This window comes from Rhinoderma darwinii, chromosome 4 (genome assembly GCF_050947455.1).
Source record: "Rhinoderma darwinii isolate aRhiDar2 chromosome 4, aRhiDar2.hap1, whole genome shotgun sequence".
NCBI lineage: Eukaryota > Metazoa > Chordata > Amphibia > Anura > Rhinodermatidae > Rhinoderma > Rhinoderma darwinii.
In genome coordinates this window covers 379,949,464-379,970,309 of record NC_134690.1, presented here as the reverse complement: position 1 = coordinate 379,970,309, position 20,846 = coordinate 379,949,464, and the positions used below count along the sequence as shown (strand labels likewise).

Sequence of the window (20,846 nt, the reverse complement as noted above, 5' to 3'; positions counted from 1 at the left end):
AGGCTTAGGAGTGGGAGAGCCTATCGCAGCCTGGCCAGACTCAGCTAGCTCCCGCCCTCTGTCTATTTATACCTGCATTTCCTGTTCCTCCTTGCTTGTTATTCTTTTTCGTGTGGTTTCCTGGCCCAGCTACAGCTCCTTCTATTTTGTTCCTGCTCCATACAGACCCTGGCTTACTGACTACTCTTCTGCTCTTCGTTTGGTACCTCGCACACTCCTGGCTTGACTCGGCTCGTTCACCACTCTGGTTGCTCATGGTGTTGCCGTGGGCAACTGCCCCTTTCCCTTGCTTGTATTCCCTTGTATGTTTGTCGTGTTTGTCGTGCACTTACTGAGTGCAGGGACCGCCGCCCAGTTGTACCCCGTCGCCTAGGGCGGGTCGTTGCAAGTAGGCAGGGACAGAGTGGCGGGTAGATTAGGGCTCACTTGTCCGTTTCCCTACCCCCCGGTCATTACACATAATGGTTTCTATTCAATGGCATCAAGCAGAAATCTTGTAAACTGTGAGGAATTGATACAGAAAATATATTGGAGAATTGTATAACTTTTCATTATATTTCAATGTTAAAACCGTAATACCTCTGTTATGACTCCCCCACCCCATTGACTTACAAGGTTTGAGAATGTTTATATGATAGGCTCATTAGCTTTATATTTAGACATATGTGGCTTTATGTTTAGAATCAGTAGCCATCAGTTTGTGTCTCCGCTTTAGCTCACGGCAGCTGCATAGCTGGAGGCTAAAACTATATCTGGTGTCTCGAGAGGGCCCATGCGAAAACCACAAGGGTTAAACCGTTCTATGCATAATGAAAGTTCTTCACAAAGTTTAATAAAATGTAACAGTAAATCACAAAGTGACAGGTGCTCCTTAAAAACCGTTCTTAAAGTTCTGCATCGTAAGACATTACAATCTCCTTACGTTACATAATAGGACGATTGTGATTAACCCCTTGGAGACCCAGACAGTTTTGGTCTTGTGGACACAGCCTATTTTTTTCAAATCTGACATGTGTCACTTTATACTTTGGTAATAACTTTGGTAAAGCTTTTACCTATCCAAGCGATTTTAAAGAGGCTCTGTCACCAGATTTTGCAACCCCTATCTGCTATTGCAGCAGATAGGCGCTGCAATGTAGATTACAGTAACGTTTTTATTTTTAAAAAACGAGCATTTTTGGCCAAGTTATGACCATTTTTGTAATTATGCAAATGAGGCTTGCAAAAGTCCAAGTGGGTGTGTTTAAAAGTAAAAGTCCAAGTGGGCGTGTATTATGTGCGTACATCGGGGCGTTTTTAATACTTTCACTAGCTGGGCGCTCTGAAGAGAAGTAACATCCTCTTCTCTTCAGAACGCCCAGCTTCTGACAGTGCAGATCTGTGACGTCACTCACAGGTCCTGCATCGTGACGGCCACATCGGCACCAGAGGCTACAGTTGATTCTGCAGCAGCATCAGCGTTTGCAGGTAAGTCGATCTTACCTGCAAACGCTGATGCTGCTGCAGAATCAACTGTAGCCTCTGGTGCCGATGTGGCCGGCACGATGCAGGACCTGTGAGTGACGTCACAGATCTGCACTGTCAGAAGCTGGGCGTTCTGAAGAGAAGAGGATGTTACTTCTCTTCAGAGCGCCCAGCTAGTGAAAGTATTATAAACGCCCCGATGTACGCACATAATACACGCCCACTTGGACTTTTACTTTTAAACACACCCACTTGGACTTTTGCAAGCCTCATTTGCATAATTACAAAAATGGTCATAACTTGGCCAAAAATGCTTGTTTTTTAAAAATAAAAACGTTACTGTAATCTACATTGCAGCGCCTATCTGCTGCAATAGCAGATAGGGGTTGCAAAATCTGGTGACAGAGCCTCTTTAAGATTGTTTTCTCGTGACATATTCTACTTTATGTTAGTGAAAAAATTTGATTGATAAATGTAAGATTTATTTTTTTAAAAACACCAAAATTGAGAGAAAATATGGAAAAATGTATCTGCTTGTAAGACAGATAATAATAGCACACAAAATAGTTACCAGTTTACATTTCTCATATGTGTACTTTATGTTTTCATCGTTTTTTGAACGTTCTTTTATTTTTCTAGGGCGTTACAAGGCTTATAACTTTAAGGGTATGTGCACATGAGAACTGGCTTTTACGTCTGAAAAGACAGACTGTTTTCAGGAGAAAACAGCTGCGTCGTTTCAGACGTAAATGCTCCTCCTCGCATTTTGCGATGTGTCTTTGACGGCCGAATATTTGAGCTGTTCTTCATTGAATTCAATGAAAAATGGCTCAAATTGCGTTTCAAAGAAGTGCCCTGCACTTCTTTGACGAGGCAGTCATTTTACGCTTCGTCGTTTGACAGCTGTCAAACGACGACGCGTAAATTACTGGTCGTCGGCACAGTACGTCGGCAAACCCATTCAAATGAATGGGCAGATGTTTGCCGACGTATTGGAGCCGTATTTGCAGGCGTAAATCGAGGCATAATACGCCTCGTTTACGCCTGAAAATAGGTCGTGTGAACCCAGCCTAACAGCAATTTCTCACATTTTTAAGAAAATTTCAAAGCCAGGTTCAGTTCTAAAGTGGCTTTGAGAGCCTTATATATTAGAAAGTCCCAATAAATCAGTTTACAAATTTTATTATTTTTTGGCCGAAATTCTTTTGTAATAAATTTTTTCCTGTAACACAGAAGGTTTTACCAGAGAAACGCAACTCAATATTTATTGCCCAGATTCTGCAGTCTTTAGAAATATCCCACATATAAAGGAGCACCTAGTGGAGTTTGGGGCCTCCTTTCTATTAGAATATATTTTAGGCACTATGTCAGGTTTGAAAAGGTCTTGTGGTGACAAAACATAGGAAACCCCCTCAAAAAGACGCAATTTTGGAAACTACACCCCCAAGGATTAATTCTAGGGGTATAGTGAGCATTTTGAATCCACAGTTTTTTTGCTAAATTTCTTTTAATTAAGCCATAAAAATGAAAATCTAAATTTTTTCCAGTAAAACATACGTTTTAATTTTTAGAATTTGTAAAGCAATTTCTCCCGATTACGGAAATACCCCATATGTGCTCATAATCTTATGTTAGAACACACGGCAGCCCTCAGAAGGGAAAGAGCGCCAATTGGCTTTTAGAGCTCAAATTTTGCTGGAACGGTTTTCAGGTGCCATTCGCAATGCAGAGCCCCTGCGAGACAAAAACAGTGGAAACCCCCCAAAAGTGACCCCCATTTTGGAAATTACACCCCTTATGGAATTTATCTAGGGGTTATATTGAGCATTTTGACACCACAGATTTTTTTGCAGAATTACTTGGAAGTATGCAGTTAAAATGAAAATCTAAATTTTTTCCCATAAAATGTAGTTTAAGCTTAGATTTTTTCATTTTCACAAGGGCTAAAGGAGAAAAAGCACTCCAATATTTGTAAATCAATTTCTCCTGGGCACGGCAATACCCCTATGTGGACATAATTTGCTGTTCGTACCCACAGCAGGGCTTAGAAAGGAAGGAGCGTTATTTGGCTTTTGGAGCTCAAATTTTGCTGGAATGGTTTGCGGCGCCATGTCAGATTTGCGAAGCCCCTGCGGGACCAAATCAGTGGAGACGCCACAAAAGTGGCCCCATTTGGGAAACTACACACCTGAAGGAATTTATTGAGGGGTATAGTGAGCATTTTGACCTCACTGTTTTTTTTCAGAATTTAGTGTAATTATGCTGTGAAATTGAAAATTAAATTTTTTCTGATTAAATGTGGACATTTTCAATTTCTATAAGGAATAGAGGCGAAAATGCACCCCAAAATTTGAAAAGCAATTTATCCTGATTCCAGGGCTCAGGAGGGAAGGAGCGCCGTTTGGCTTTTGAAGCTTAAGTTTTGCTGGAATAGTTTTTGGGTGTCATGTCGCATTTGCAAGGCCCCTGAGGGACCAAAACAATCAAAACCCCCCAAAAGTGACCCCATTTTGGAAACTAAAGCCCTCAAGGAATTTATTGAGGGGTATAGTGAGCATTTAGACTGCTGTTTGGACACACGGCAGAGCACAGAAAGGTAGGAGCACTATTTGGCATGCAGATCTTGCTGATTTTTGGGCGCTATGTCGCTATGCCTTAAGACCTTGGCAACAACAACTATGTCACCAAGGGGTTAATATGTCGTTATGTGAGATTATTTTATTTTTTTAATTGTTTTTGAAATTTGGAATGTTGTGTTGTTTTTTTTACTGGAAACCTTCGATATACAAAACCTTTTATTATTGTGAATGTTAGGTCCAGTTCACACAGAGTTTTTTGGCGCTGATTTGAATCGACACAAATCTCCCCCCATTGTTTTTTTTTCATGCGGCTTTTGACCACTCACAGGAAAGAAAAAGTGACATGCCATTTTTTGGAGCGGTTTCCACCTCTGAACCTCTATTCAAATCAATGGAAGACAGAAAAAACCTGCGCCGTCATTTGAAGTGTTTTTGCTGTGTTTTTTGCATTGGATTCATTTTACAAAACGGCTAAAAATATGCAGCAAAGAAGGCGTCAAAAAGCACTGCTATTTCAAAATCTGAAGGAATTACCCTATGTGTGGAGAATAAGTATTTTCTTGTTGTGCTTTTGTGATTGTTATTTAGGCCGTGTTCACACAATGCCATTTGGTGCAAAAAAATTTCATAGTCAAAACAAGATTGAATCTTAAGCAAAAGATTAGAGGAAAAACTTAGTCTGTGATGAGACAACCCCTATAATAGAAGAGCTGGCGTGGCAAACATCTGATTGTGCCGCTGGAAGCCGAGCCCAGCCAGACATTTGACCTGCATCAGCCACTGCAGGTGAAATATAGTATTACATGGCGGCAATTCAAATGAATAGCCACACGGACAGCATGAGTCCACCAGAGCGGAAGCCACTCTTACAGAGCAGCTCTGTCCTGGCTCCTAAAGAGGGGTCCTGAGTGGGTGATTCTGCCCTAGTTTGATCTGAATGAACTGGACTTTCCAAAAACATTTTGGTGGGTACCCAATATATTAAACCATTACAGACATTTTGTGGACATGAGATGCAGTCAACTTTTAAACAGGTGTAGGAAAATGCTATCAACTTCATAGAAAAGGACAACTCAAGGATGATTTTTTTGGGGAAAATGTTCTTTAATAATTCTCTTTTACATAAATATGCAGCTGCCAGGGTCGGTGTTCGACTCTCTGAAGCTTAACTGTCTTCTGTCTTCTTTTTCTTTGCTGCTTTGGGAATTGCGCTACTGTCAGATGCTGCTTGTGATGTCTCCAAACCAATCGAGTCTGATTCTTTTGAGAATATCTCTATAATCTTGCTCCTTATCTGCTGCTCCTTACTCTCTGCTGCATCTACCTAGAGACTTCTCCCATCACCACAACTCATCAAATGGTATGTAATGACCCCCGGAAATTCTGCATGTTATACATGACTCCCCAGCAAACCACTAGGCAGTTGTTATGTAAAGTAATGTCATTTGTAATTGCGAATGTTGTTGCTTCAGTTAAGAGTGAGCTGGACCTCTCGCCATTGTCGATTTTAATGCTATTAAGGGTCTGTACAAGACTAGGGATAACCCGTGGTACACCTTCCAACTTTCAGATTGAAGTAAGAGGGGCATTAATATGCATGCTACGGCAAAAGCCTTATTTTTTGCCTTTCTGGGTTGTTTGGTGACCCTAATGCCAGCTACAGGTCCCACATACAGTGACAGACACGGGGTATATATATACTGATTGTGTATGCAATTATAGCCTCAAGCCACCCCATACAGTGACAGCCACCGGGTCCCCAATACAGTAAAAGCCATAGGGTGACCCAATATACAGTGTCAGCCACAGTCCCCTTATATACTGTAACACGCAAAGACCCCCATGTACAGTGTTAGGCACGGACATCCAATTTACCAAAACAACAAAAAACATCCATATACAATGTCTTCCACAATCCCTCATATACAGTGATAGACACAAGCCCTTCATTTACAGTGTCAACAATAGCTGCACATATACAGTATCAGCCACAGCCAGAAGACCCCCATATCTAGTGACAGCCACAGGCCGCCCATATACTTTGTCATCCATGCAGTGACAGACACAAACCCCTCATTTATAGTGTCAACAATAGCCGCACATATGCAGTATCAGTCACAGCCAGGAGACCCCCATATACATTTTCATCCACAGGCATCTATATACAGTGACAGACATAAACACCTTGTTTACAGTGTCAACAATTGTCGCTTATCAGCCACAGCCAGGGGACCCCCATATACAGTGACAGCCACTGGCCCCCATATATATTGTCATCCACAGGCCCCCTTGCACATTGAGAGTAATAAGCCCCTCGTTTACATTGTCAACAATACCCGCACATATGCAGTATCAGCCACAGCCAGGGGACCCCAATGTACAATCACAGACACAGGCTCCCCCTTATACAGTGACAGCTAAAAGCCCCTCGTTTACAGTGTAAACAATAGCCAGGCATATATAGTATCAGCCACAGCCAGGGGACCTGCATATACAGTGACAAACACAGACTTCCCCATATACATTATCATCCATTCAGTAACTGACACAAGCCCCTCATTTACAGTGTCAACAATAGCCACATATACAGTATCAGTCACAGCCAGGGAACCCACATATACAGTGTCATCCTATAAACTTCCCATCTCATGCCCTCCCTCTGCCAAGATCTCAGCATTAGTTCATCGAGACTTCTGGTAAAGATCTTTCATTTAGTAGTACCTGCAAGTACTGAAAACATGATTACAGTACGGGACAGTTTTCCCGCAGCAAGGCAGTGACTCCTAGCGTCATAGATAACTATGATGCTAGGGGCCCGGCTCCCTGAAGTGTGTTCGGTCCGGGAAATGCGGCCGACATACGGTCCATATATTACGGACCGAACATTTTCATGTGAATCCGGCCTAACAGTCTCAGGGACCTTTTTATTCAACTTGGTATATTTTTGCATTTTCCCTAGAAATTTTAATCAACGTTATTTGCGTCACTACTGTGTACGTTTTTGATTGATTTGATATCGCTGTACATAGAGGAATAATGTACCGTGGTATATCCAACTCAAATCAACATATATCACACATATACTGTACATGCTAGTAAGCCAAAAAACCTCTCAGTATGATCCCTATAGAAGTTTATGAAGCTATTAAACCCCAGGAACTTTCATAGGCAACTAAGAAAGATTGGTAATAAAGGCTGGGTTCACACGTTGCACTCAGATTACATATTTTGATTAAGAAGTGTGAATTCAGCTTAAAGAGTTTGTATTAGATTCGTTTTCAACAGCTATAGGCAGTGTCTGGTATTGCAGCTAAGCTCTACTCCTTTGAATGGATCTAAGCTGCAATACCACACACAACCCATGGACAAGAGTGGCACTGTTTTTGGAAGAAATCAGCTATGTTTATTTGATCTTATTCGGCCCATTTATCTACAAAAATATTTTGTTATTCAGTGCAAGCTGCTGCTCTTCTAACAGCATTCAGAGATATGCTTTACACCAGCTACATGGATGTCACGTAGGGTTAGTGGACCCACTGTGCCGTACCGCCTTGGCGGTATGGCAGCTGACCAACAGGGTGCAGGTCAATGTCTATAGTTTGTATAGGGTACCTGTGGCAGCTCGGACAGTAGCAAGGCAGGCTCGGCTGGGACTAGGCAGCAGGTAGACTTCAGGCGAGGTGAAGCAGGTGAGGCGTGGTATACAGCATGGCACGACTTTAGCTCAGCATAGTACTCGACCAGGATAGTACGGAATGCAGGGAAAATGAACACACTAGGAGACCATTGCATAGACAAACTAGGGAAACAACAACAACAACAACGCGCAGGCATCGAAGCAGGGGGCTGGACCCCTCTTATAGTCCAGGGTACTCACGGCCTGATGCTACATCAAAGTCCGGTGCGCGCTTCCCCTTTAAGAGGGGATCCGGTTGAGGTGAGTGGAAGCGAGTGCCGTCGTCTCCTGGGAAGGAGACTGGGGCCAGCGCTCGCCGACTCGTGGCTGCGGCTGTCATGGGGAGAGTGGCGCAGATGGCCCGCAGCCATGGACATGACAGTATCCCCCCTCTTACGCCCCCTCTTCTTGGGACCAGAGCGAGAGAGAAACTTTTTGGGAAGAGTAGGAGCATTGAGGTTCTCCTCTGGCTCCCAGGACCTCTCTTCAGGACCAAACCCCCTCCAATCCACCAAATAAAAAGTCCTTTCTCTCACTTTTTTGGTGTCCAAGATCTCCTTAACCTCAAAGGTGTCTGAACGACCACTGGAGGCAACCGCAGGGCTAGGAGTTTTGGTATAGTGGTTCAGAACCACCGGCTTTAGGAGGGAGACATGGAAGGAGTTGGGGATCTTGAAGGTAGGAGGCAGCCGAAGCTAGTAGGCGACAGGGTTGATCTGCTGTAGGATCTCGAAGGGTCTGAGAAACCTGGGAGCAAATTTGCATAACGGCACCCTTAGTTGGATATTCCTAGAAGACAGCCCGACCTTCGTGCCAGGGAGAAATTGAGGAGGTTCTCTTCTCCTTCTGTCAGTCTTCCGTTTCATGTGGTCGACTGCCATTAGGATGGAGGATCGAGTCTGCTGCCAGATCTGCAGGAAGTCTCTAAAAGCGGAGACAGCCGCTGGTACCTCGGAAGTATCGGGCACCGGGAGAGGAATTCGTGGGTGTTGGCCGTAGACAATGAAGAACGGTGCATTCCTTGTGGACTCACTGGTGTGATTATTATATGACAACTCGGCCCACGGAAGCAGCTGCACCCAGTCATAATGCTGCTTGGAGATGAAGTGGCGTAGGTAGTTCTCCAAGATCTGATTGATCCTCTCGACCTGACCATTGGACTGAGGATGGTAGATTGAGGAAAAGTCAAACTTCACACTGAGGAGTCCGCAGAGGGCTATCCAGAACTTCGAGGTGAACTGAACCCCCCATTCAGACACAATATTCTGCGGCAAGCCGTACAGGCGGAAGATGTGTTGGATGAACAGCTTGGCCAGCTGAGGAACAGCAGAAGGAAGACCGGTCAGAGGAACAAAGTAGGCCATCTTCGAAAATCGATCCACCCAGACAGTACTGCATCCGGCAGAGAGAGGCAGATCCGTAATAAAGTCCATAGTTATATGCTGCCTGGGAGCATTGGGCACAGGCAATGGCTGGAGCAGACCAGCAGGTCTGGAGTGAGCAACCTTGTTGGCTGCACATATTGAATAGAAAGAAACAAAGTCCATAATGTCCTTGGGCAGCGTGGGCCACCAGAAATTACGAGCAATCAGATCCCGGGTCTTACGGACCCCGCGTGACCTGCCAGTCTAGAGGAGTTTCCCCAGCGGAGGATTCTTCCACGATCAGCCAGGCTCACAAAAGTCCTCCATGGAGGAATGTCCCCAACTTGCAGGGGATTGACAGAGACATGGTCAGTGCATGGGCTAAACCCTGAGTGACAAAATTATTATTCTGTTTTGAGCTAAGTGGCTATATTATTTGTTTTTGGGCCTGTGGACCTTTAGGTCTTTCTTGCCCGATCGGTGTAATCTGGCTATATTATTTGTTATTGGGCTGGTAGAACTTTAGGTCTCTACTGCCCGATCTGTGTAATCTATTCTGAAAAACATTTTGAGAAGAAATTTGAAAACTTTTGGAAAAATCAAAAGAAAGTCCCTGATCGTTTCTCCTATGTGAATATTTTATAATAATGCAGATTTGTATGTATTTCAGGGTCTGTGGAAAGCTGCACTATAGTGGTTGCCACAAGTGGTATTTATTTAGCTTCTGTAACAATATAGGAGGCAAAAGCTGAATAAAATGTACAGACTGCACACAAGAGAACAACTCATAGATTTCCAACATTTTTATTATAAGGGTCACTCAGTATATATATATATATATATATATATATATATATATATATTTTTTTTAAAAATAAAAATGTAAAATAAAGTCTTATATTCAGTTATTGGTTTTATTGCCGTCCTTAAGGTTTGTCATTAGAACGCTGTACAGCGACTATTGCCTCCCGCGCTCGTCTGTCGGAGAGGGAAGAAGAAGCTGTTGCTTGCTTTGAGAAGGCCAGCTGGATCGCACAAGTCTTCTTACAAGAATTAGACAAGGTGCGTAATAACCCAAGATTTATAATAACCCTACAGAGGAGAGAGTTATAATCGTTTTTTCGAAAATGTTCAGTTTCCCATTAGTGTAGCAGATGTATTGTGGATCAGAGTGTCCATATTGTCTCTTGATTCTCTAGGATACAGTGACGTGTGGGAGACGATTATCGTTCTCTAATTATGGAGAGCCTAATGTTACACACACAGTTTAAGTATCTTTATAATTGCTTGTAGTTTATAACAATTCTGTCCTTCTTATGATGCAAACCACAAAGACGTCCTGGTGATGGGGCACTTATAAACAGCAGCCAGTCTGACTCTGCAGAGCTGCAGTAAGGCCGGGTTCCCATGGGTCGGATAACACAAAACTGCAGCGTATCCAACCTAGAACCCGTACCGTGTTGCGGTTTTTCAGGAGGAATTTCCGCTGCAAAAAGCAGAGCTGGAAAAAAACAAAACTTTCATACTTACCCTGGCCGTGCTCATGGTGACGCGTCCCCCCGTTGTCCGTGCAGTCCGGCCTCCTGGGATGAATCGGCAGCCCATGTGACCGCTGCAGCAGTCAGATAGGAAGAAACATCATCCCATGGGGCCGGCCTGGAATAAGAACAGAAGAAAGCGTCACAATGACAACGCCTGGGTAGTAAGTATAAGCTTTTTTAGTCATTTTAAACCAAAAAAAAGCTTCTCTTTTCTTCTGAGTTGCATTTTTTGCGGTGGAGTCACTGCAAGTCGCATCACTTGGATATTTGTTGCAGGTTTTACATTCCCATTGTATTCAATGGGGAAAACACGCAACAGAAAAGTAATGAAAACGCAGCATAAATTGACATGCTGTTGATTTGAAATACGCACCGCAGGTCAGTTTATGAACGTTTTCGCGTGGCCATGGCATCTAATTCACTTTACTGCTACTGTAAATTCTGCGGAATTTCCGCACAGAATTCCGTTGCAGAAATTCCGCAGCGTTTGCGCTATGTGGGAACCCGGCCTAAGCCTGTGGTAAGACAAGACGTTAAAAACTTGGCGGAACTACTAACACAAAATATTGGAGTAAAGTGCGCTAGCCATAAGGTGGTGTAAGGAAGAGAAAAGTGTCTAACATGTCTAGCAGGATGCACCAAATGTATTATACAGTGTGCACCACTGGGATAACATTGCTGCAGTTTCTGCCCGTCTGCTCTTGTTTTATTCCGTCTAACTTTAAGGGTATATTAACACAGGCAGGATACACTGCATATTTTCTGCAATGGAAAACCTGCTGCTGTATCTAAAAAAATCTGCGCGTAAATCAGTCACAGAAATCCGCATCTTATTGCTGTGGAAACGCTACACATTTTTGCAGCGGTTTTACCTGCCAATTAAGTGCGAAGCATTGGTTATAGCAAACTTTATGTGCACCCGTCGATTTTCTGCAGTTTTTACTGCAATTCCGCTGCGGAATCTCTGAACAAACCGCAACACAACTTGCAATTTCATAGGGTCTATATATAGGGTGTTTTTTGTTTTTTTTGGTTGACACCTTGCATAGAGAACTCTGACTTCTGCTGGCAAAATAATGGCGCGAGCATTCAAAGACGCGAGATATTGGCATTATACTGCAGATTGGGGAATCTACAAAGAGGGCAAGAGAGGGAACTGCCCCTATTCTGCTGTCGGTTTTACAGCTAAGGAGGTGTCATTTTCATCATTCACATCCATCCCTGTCCCAAATGGGGCTCACAATCTAGCTACCTATCCCAGACGGGTCAATTTCATAGGAAATCAATAAACCTATCTTTTGTTTTTTTTAGCGTGCAAACACAGGAAGACTGGGAAATCACCTGTGGAATACTTTCCATAATAAGAAATGATTGTACGCATGCGTCCGTTCATATAATAGTATGCTGCCCACATTTGGTAGTTATTGGTTTTATTAAACTCCGAGATAGACAATTTCTTTCATTTATTTTCTTCTTTCGTTTTATTATCTTTCCTCAGAGCATGAACAGTACTCACTCAAGAAATCCCAAGAGCAGCTTTCCTTGTCATGACTTTGAGCTCAGCTACTTCCTGGAGGCAGCACTGCGGGGAGCATACGCAGCACATTTAAAGAGGGGGTAAGTGGTCAAAGTAAGGTTATTGCTATGCTTTCACAGGCTCAAAATATCTAACCTTTCATACTAATAGTATTTACATTTTAAAAACTTAAAGCTAGTGACATGGAGACGAGGTATAGACAATAAGGACCAGCACAGACCAGATTATGGTATCATGTACTCATCAGTCATCAGCGCAAGCACTGCAACACAACGCAATGATTGTCTAAGGGTCCATTCACACTAGGGTATACAGGGGGGGTTATATCCCGATGTATACCTCTGATGGGAGCCACTGTATAGGCATATAGTGGCATCCATCCCCCATGGGCTCCCATGTATACTGCGCGATGCCTATGTATGGAATAGTGCAGCAGACTGCGCTATTCCTTACAGATGAAAAAAAGGTAGAATGACTTATATCAGCCCGAAGGTCGGCCAAAATGACATGCTTTTGGCCTTCGTTGTGTGAATGGGGGCATATGGAAACATTTGATGTATGTGCCGAGAGATTTCCCGGCGCATACACCAAGTGGACACTGTAATTCACTTTTGGGCCATACAGTTTAGTGATTGGTGTAATTAAAGGGGCTGTCTGGTTTAGAAAAACAAATACCCTATTGTGAAATTATGAGTTAGAAGAAGGGTCCCCCATTTAGGACCCTCATCAAATAGCCAGAGTGGCGAGTGGCTACGAAGAGTAGAACGAATTTAGTAATACGGTCTTAAATTACACAGCGTTGAATTAGACTAGATGTGCCAAATTTATCACAGTCGCTCATGCTGGATCATAAATTGAACACTCATATTGTTAAGGATCTGCCAGGCACAGCTTCTGTATCCACGCCCATAGGTAATCAGTCTGCACCTGCTTCTATGTCTGTGAGACTGACTCCATCTTCCACCACTCAGGATGGCAGGCTTAGGAGTGGGAGAGCCTATCACAGCCTGGCCAGACGGAGCTAGCTCCCGCCCTCTGTCTATTTATACCTGCCTTTCCTGTTCCTCCTTGCTTGTGATTCTTCTCTGTTCGTTTCCTGGCCCTGCTGCAGCTTCTTAAACTAATTGTCCCTGCTTCGTATTGACCCTGGCTTACTGACTACTCTTCTACTCTGCGTTTGGTACCTCGTACACTCCTGGTTTGACTCGGCTTGTTCACTACTCTCCTGTTCTGCGTTTGGCACCTCGTACTCTCCTGGTTTGACTCGGCTCGTTTACTACTCTTGTTGCTCACGGTGTTACATAGTTACATAGTTAGTACGGCTGAAAAAAGACACATGTCCCGTTTCCCTTTGTTCTGTGTTTCCTTGTCTGTTGTCTGTCGTGCACTTACTGAGTGTAAGGACCGTCGCCCAGTTGTACCCCGTCGCCTAGGGCGGGTCGTTGCAAGTAGGCAGGGACTGAGTGGCGGGTAGATTAGGGCTCACTTGTCTGTTTCCCTATCCCTGTCATTACATAATCACAAGCCCATATATCTACTCTACCCTGGTCCCTCACACCACTATGGACCCCCTTGAGACCCTGGTTCAGCAAATGCAGGGTCTCTCCCTACAGGTCCAGGCCCTGGCTCAGAGGGTCAACCAGCCTGATGCTACCATGGTAGTGCCCCTCACCTCACCTCTTGAACCCCACCTCAAGTTGCCTGACCGGTTCTCAGGGGACCGGAAGACTTTTCTCTCCTTTCGGGAGAGTTGTAGGCTCTATTTTCGTTTAAAGCCCCACTCCTCAGGTTCTGAGAGCTAGCGGGTGGGTATAATTATGTCCTGGCTCCAGGAAGGGCCCCAAGAATGGGCCTTCTCCTTGGCTCCTGACGCCCCTGAACTTTCCTCCGTTGATCTTTTCTTTTCTGCTCTCGGACTCATTTATGACGAGACTGACAGGACTGCCTTTGCCGAGAGTCAGCTGGTGACCTTATGTCAGGGTAAGAGACCTGTTGAGGAGTATTGCTCTGACTTTAGGAAGTGGTGCGTAGCTTCTCGGGGGAATGACCCTGTCTTAAGGTGCGAGTTTAGGTTGGGACTGTCGAACGCCCTGAAAGACCTGCTAGTTAGCTATCCCTCTTCTGACTCCCTAGACCAGGTTATGGCTTTAGCGGTACGACTTGACCGACGTCTCAGGGAACGACAACGTGAACGTTTATGTGTTTTCTCCTCTGACTCCCCCATGATGCCTCCCGAGGTTCCGTTGCTTCGTTCTTCCACGGAAGACTCGGAGGTACCTATGCAACTCGGGGCCTCCGTGTCCCCCCAACAACGTAGAGAGTTCTGCAGGAAAAATGGTCTCTGCTTCTATTGTGGGGATGACAAGCATCAAGTGAACACCTGTCCTAGGCGTAAGAATAAGCAGCCGGAAAACTTCCGCGCCTAAGTGATCATCGGGGAGGTCACTTGGGCGCACAGGTATTTCCCGTAAAGATGAAACCTAATAAAATCTTGCTTCCCTTTCAGGTCTCTTTTGGTGGTAGGTCTGCTACCGGCAGTGCCTTCGTGGATTCAGGGTCGTCTGCTAATATCATGTCTGTGGAATTTGCTATGTCTCTAGCTATGCCTTTGATTGATTTGCCTAGACCTGTCCCGGTAGTGGGTATCGACTCCACTCCTCTTGCTAATGGTTATTTTACACAGCATACCCCTTTTTTTGAACTCCTTGTTGGCTCCATGCATTTGGAGCAGTGCTCTGTACTGTTGATGCAAGGATTATCGTCCGATTTGATTTTAGGCCTTCCCTGGTTGCAGTTGCATAATCCCACGTTTCACTGGAATACTGGGGATCTTACCAAATGGGGTAATGAATGCTTGACGTCATGTTTTTCTGTTGATTCTATTTCTCCACCTGAGGAGGTGAACACGCTACCTGAGTTTGTTCAGGACTTCACTGATGTTTTCTCTAAGGAGGCCTCCGAAGTGTTACCTCCTCATAGAGAATACGATTGCGCTATCGATTTGGTACCAGGAGCTAAGCTCCCTAAGGGAAGGATATTTAATCTCTCTTGTCCCGAAAGTGAAGCCATGAGAGAGTATATCCAGGAATGCCTGGCCAAGGGTTACATTCGCCCCTCTACTTCTCCGGTAGGTGCTGGCTTCTTCTTCGTAGGGAAGAAGGATGGTGGTCTTAGGCCATGCATTGACTACCGTAACTTGAATAAGGTCACTGTAAGGAACCAGTATCCCCTTCCTTTGATTCCTATTCTCTTTAATCAGGTTCAGGGGGCCCAATGGTTCTCTAAGTTTGATCTACGGGGGGCGTATAACCTTATCCGCATCAAAGAGGGGGATGAGTGGAAGACTGCGTTTAACACGCCCGAAGGTCATTTCGAATACCTCGTCATGCCCTTTGGGTTGTGTAATGCTCCCGCGGTCTTCGAGAATTTCATAGATGAGATTTTAAGAGATTACCTGGGGGTATTTCTTGTAGTGTACCTTGATGACATACTTGTTTTTTCCAAGGACTGGTCCTCCCACATTGAGCATGTCAGGAAGGTGCTCCAGGTCCTTCGGGAAAACAAACTGTTTGCGAAGACCGAAAAATGTGTGTTTGGGGTGCAGGAGATACCATTTTTGGGTCAAATCCTCACTCCTCGTGAATTCCGCATGGACCCCGCCAAGGTCCAGGCTGTGGCGGAATGGGTCCAACCTGCCTCCCTGAAGGCGTTACAGTGCTTCTTGGGGTTCGCTAATTATTACAGGAGATTTATTGCTAACTTCTCGGTCATCGCTAAGCCTCTTACGGACCTCACTCGCAAGGGTGCTGATCTCCTCCACTGGCCTCCTGTGGCTGTCCAGGCTTTTGAGGCCCTTAAGAAGTGCTTTATCTCGGCCCCGGTGTTGGTTCAGCGCAACCAAATGGAGCCATTTATCGTGGAGGTTGACGCGTCCGAGGTGGGAGTGGGGGCCGTCTTGTCCCAGGGTACCAGGTCCCTCACCCATCTCCGTCCCTGTGCCTACTTCTCCAGGAAGTTTTCGCCCACTGAGAGTAACTATGATATTGGCAACAGCGAACTCTTAGCCATTAAATGGGCATTTGAAGAGTGGCGCCACTTCCTGGAGGGGGCTAGGCACCACAAGAATCTGGTTTTCCTAGAATCGGCCCGGAGGCTAAACCCGAGACAAGCTCGATGGGCGTTATTTTTTACCAGATTACATTTTTTGGTTACCTATAGGGCTGGGTCTAAAAATATTAAGGCTGATGCACTGTCGCGTAGCTTCATGGCCAGCCCTCCTTCGGAGGAAGATCCTGCTTATATTTTGCCTCCAGGTATAATCATTTCCTCTATTGATTCTGATTTAGTCTCTGAAATTGCTGCTGATCAAGGTTCAGCTCCAGGGAACCTTCCTGAGAACAAGCTGTTTGTTCCCCTGCAATTCCGGCTAAGGGTACTTAGGGAAAATCATGACTCCGCACTATCTGGTCATCCAGGCATCCTGGGTACCAAGCACCTCATTGCCAGAAACTATTGGTGGCCTGGTTTGCCTAAAGACGTTAAGGCCTACGTCGCCGCTTGTGAGGTTTGTGCTAGGTCCAAGACTCCCAGGTCCCGACCAGCGGGCTTACTACGTTCTTTGCCCATTCCCCAGAGACCTTGGACCCATATCTCCATGGATTTTATCACCGATTTGCCTCCATCTCAAGGCAAGTCGGTGGTGTGGGTTGTAGTAGACCGCTTCAGTAAGATGTGCCACTTTGTGCCCCTCAAAAAACTACCCAATGCTAAGACGTTAGCTACCTTGTTTGTCAAACACATCCTGCGTCTCCATGGGCTCCCTGTCAATATTGTTTCGGACAGAGGGGTACAATTTGTTTCTTTGTTTTCTTCTGTAAAAAGTTGGAGATTGATCTGTCCTTCTCCTCTGCCTTCCATCCTGAAACTAATGGCCAAACCGAGAGGACTAATCAGTCTCTAGAACAATATTTAAGGTGTTTTATCTCTGACTGTCAATATGATTGGGTCTCATTCATTCCCCTCGCCGAATTTTCCCTTAATAACCGTGTCAGTAACTCGTCAGGGGTCTCCCCCTTTTTCTGTAATTTTGGGTTTAATCCACGGTTCTCCTCCGTTTCACCTGGTAGTTCCAACAATCCCGAGGTAGATGTCGTTCATCGGGAACTGTGCACAGTCTGGGCCCAGGTTCAGAAGAACCTAGAGGCGTCCCAGAGCGTACAAAAAACTCAGGCTGATAGAAGACGTTCTGCTAACCCCTTGTTTTTGGTCGGGGATCTGGTGTGGTTATCGTCTAGGAACTTGCGCCTTAAGGTCCCGTCCAAGAAGTTTGCCCCCCGGTTTATTGGGCCGTATAAGGTCATTGAAGTCCTCAATCCTGTCTCCTTCCGACTGGAGTTGCCGGCATTTTTTCTAATACACGACGTGTTTCATGCCTCCCTCCTTAAACGCTGCTCCCCGTCCTTGGCTCCCTCGAGGAAACCTCCTGTCCCCGTTCTCACCCCTGAGGGGGTAGAATTCGAGGTGGCCAAGATTGTGGACAGCAAGATGGTCCAAGGCTCCCTCCAGTACCTGGTCCATTGTAGAGGATACGGGCCTGAGGAGAGGACTTGGGTACCCGCCCGGGATGTTCACGCTGGGGTATTGGTCAGGAGGTTCCACCTTCGTTTCCCCAATAAACCAGGTCCATCTAGAAAGGGTCCGGTGGCCCCTCATAAAAGGGGGGGTACTGTTAAGGATCTGCCAGGCACAGCTTCTGTATCCACGCCCATAGGTAATCAGTCTGCACCTGCTTCTATGTCTGTGAGACTGACTCCATCTTCCACCACTCAGGATGGCAGGCTTAGGAGTGGGAGAGCCTATCACAGCCTGGCCAGACGGAGCTAGCTCCCGCCCTCTGTCCATTTATACCTGCCTTTCCTGTTCCTCCTTGCTTGTGATTCTTCTCTGTTGGTTTCCTGGCCCTGCTGCAGCTTCTTGAACTATTTGTTCCTTTCTTCGAATTGACCCTGGCTTACTGACTACTCTTCTGCTCTGCGTTTGGTACCTCGTACACTCCTGGTTTGACTCGGCTTGTTCACTACTCTCCTGCTCTGCGTTTGGCACCTCGTACTCTCCTGGTTTGACTCGGCTCGTTTACTACTCTTGTTGCTCACGGTGTTGCCGTGGGCAACTGCCCCGTTTCCCTTTGTTCTGTGTTTCCTTGTCTGTTGTCTGTCGTGCACTTACTGAGTGTAGGGACCGTCGCCCAGTTGTACCCCGTCGCCTAGGGCGGGTCGTTGCAAGTAGGCAGGGACTGAGTGGCGGGTAGATTAGGGCTCACTTGTCTGTTTCCCTATCCCTGTCATTACACATATAGACATTCTGTCTAAATGCATACCATTGGTTGGCTTACTTTAGACCCTATTTTTTACACCAAAATTGTGGCGCCTCTTAAGCCACGCCCCCTGGTGAGGCGAGTCGCAAACTTCTGTTCTTTTTTAAATCCATTAATGAATTTGTCTAAAATGATTTGCGGCAAAACGAAGGTGCAACTTAGGCCAGATGTCTGACACGACAGCAATAGTAAATCTACCACAAGTTCTATCTCTGGAGAAACTGTCACATCCGGGCATCACACGGACAACCCATTGATTTGAGAACTGTGTAATGTGTTGTTTGCCCTGGGATGGCGCTGTAGAGCAATTGAACACTTGATTCCAGGTTCCGCCACAGATTACTGCTGATCACTGGGGGTCCCAGCAGCAAGTAACCCTTTGATAAGCTTATCTCCGGGGGACCCATCTAATAATAAGAGATTTTCCAAAGAGGACAACATCTTTAACAAGTGACTGTGTAAAGGCCTATTCACACTGAGCTCGCAGTGTTCATTCCATTCGGCTCTGGCCATTGAGATACGAGTTGGCCGAGTTTTCCGATAACAGCCAAGTGCGTTTTGCTACAGTTTCCAAAACATCTATAAAAGTGAATGGGAGTCACGGAAACAACGTATCTCAGTGATCTACACTGTTTCTGGAATTCAGGAGCTACGGTGTAGCTCCCTGTGCTACGCTATTTCCCCAACTTCCATTCACTTCTACGGGAGTTCCAAAAACAGCGGAGCAAAATGTGCTCAGCTGTTTTCGTAAAACCAGTGGGCAGAGCTCAGCGACAGCAGACGGGAGGGTCAGGGAGCCCCGCTTTAGAGATAGGTGTTGGTCCCAAAGGGATATGCCATAAATTTCTGAGATGGACATAACCCTTTAGCGAGTAAAAGAACCGTGACATCACAAAATGACACAAGAGACAACATACGATTCTTGTTGGAAAACCATGTATTCCATATTTCTCTATGGTACTGTCAATTCGCAGTGTCTGGCAGCACATGTCTACAGCCCAGTTTGTTGAAATAGAGTACCAACTAAAATGTGTCATTAGGACCGTTAAGCTGTCCAAAGTTTATGTTCCTGTTAGAGCCTGAATAGACATCAGGTACTCTTAGGCCCTGTTCACACTGAGTTTTTTGGCGCGTTTTTGACGCGGAAACCGCGAGCGGAAAAAACGCTTGCAGGAAAAAGCTCCACGCCCTTTCTTCTGGCTTTTCTGTCTCTGACCTCCCATCGACATCAATGGGAGGCAGAGAAAGTTGTTTTCGCAGCGTTTTTTGCCCATGGCGCTCAATGGCCGCGGCCAAAAAACGCCACGAAAAACGCGGCAAAGAGAGTGCAGGCTGGTCAAAATTTTTCCTGCAAAAAAATTCGGTGTGAACAGGGCCTTAGGGTTTTTTCACGTGTGGAGTTTTTGCTGCAAATTTTTGTTGCTTTTTTTAGTTAAATAAAAATAACACCACATGTGAACACAGTCTTAAAACAGAGCTCGTACAAAGTAAGAAAATGCCTGTATGCATATGACCTAAGATGTTCAGAATTAAAGGGGTTATCTTGTTTTCTGGATTTCAATCGGCATCATGCAATGCTTAGTCTTCCCACTGGTGGCGCTAAAGGGGAATTGAAAACTTCCTACCAGGTTCCAATGCAGATTACAGCTGATCTCTAGAGGTCCCCGTGAATAGCTTATTCTTAAAGAATAAGGGCTCATCAGACGAGCGTAATACTCGTCTGTGCGCTGTCTATTGAAATAACTGACAGCACACGGACCCATTCATTTCAATGGAGCTATTCAGACATGCGCGAGTTTTCACGCAGCGAGTGTCCGTTGCGTGAAACTCACTGCATGTCCTATATTGGTGCGTTTTTGCGCGCCTAGTCGCCCATTGAAGTCTATGGGTGCGTGAAAACCACAGACAACATACGGACTATGGTGGGTGTCCCAGCACACAGACCCACCCCCACTGACCAAAACTTCTGATATGTCTTTATGACATATCAAATGTTTTGAAAAAGTGCAGATACTTTGTAAGGCACCATTGTAACAAAAAGAGATTGTCCAAAGCGGATAACCCCATTGAAGGGTAAGTTTTGATCGGTGGGGCTACGAGCACTGAGATCCACACCGATCACTAAAACGCTGCAGAAGTGCTCAGGTGAGTTCTGTGCTGCTTCGTTTCTGATCGTCTTTCTTTGGAAAGCCTCACAGACTCGGAAACAAAGCGGCACATCACCTGACTCTTTATTCTAGCGATCGGTTGGGGTCTCAGTGCTTGGACCGCCACTGATCAAAACTTCTGACATGTCAAAAGTTTTTTTCAAA

At 45.4% G+C, this 20,846-nt stretch overlaps 1 protein-coding gene across 1 annotated transcript in view; it reads left to right on the top strand.

The window, feature by feature from the left end:
* Window positions 1-20,846, top strand: part of TTC7A (tetratricopeptide repeat domain 7A) — a 293,419-nt gene that overhangs the window by 25,991 nt on the left and 246,582 nt on the right. Inside the window, exons 4-5 of the mRNA XM_075863204.1 lie at window positions 10,015-10,145; window positions 12,123-12,241. Coding sequence (XP_075719319.1) covers window positions 10,015-10,145; window positions 12,123-12,241 — 250 coding nt within the window. The remainder of the gene's footprint in view (window positions 1-10,014; window positions 10,146-12,122; window positions 12,242-20,846) is intronic.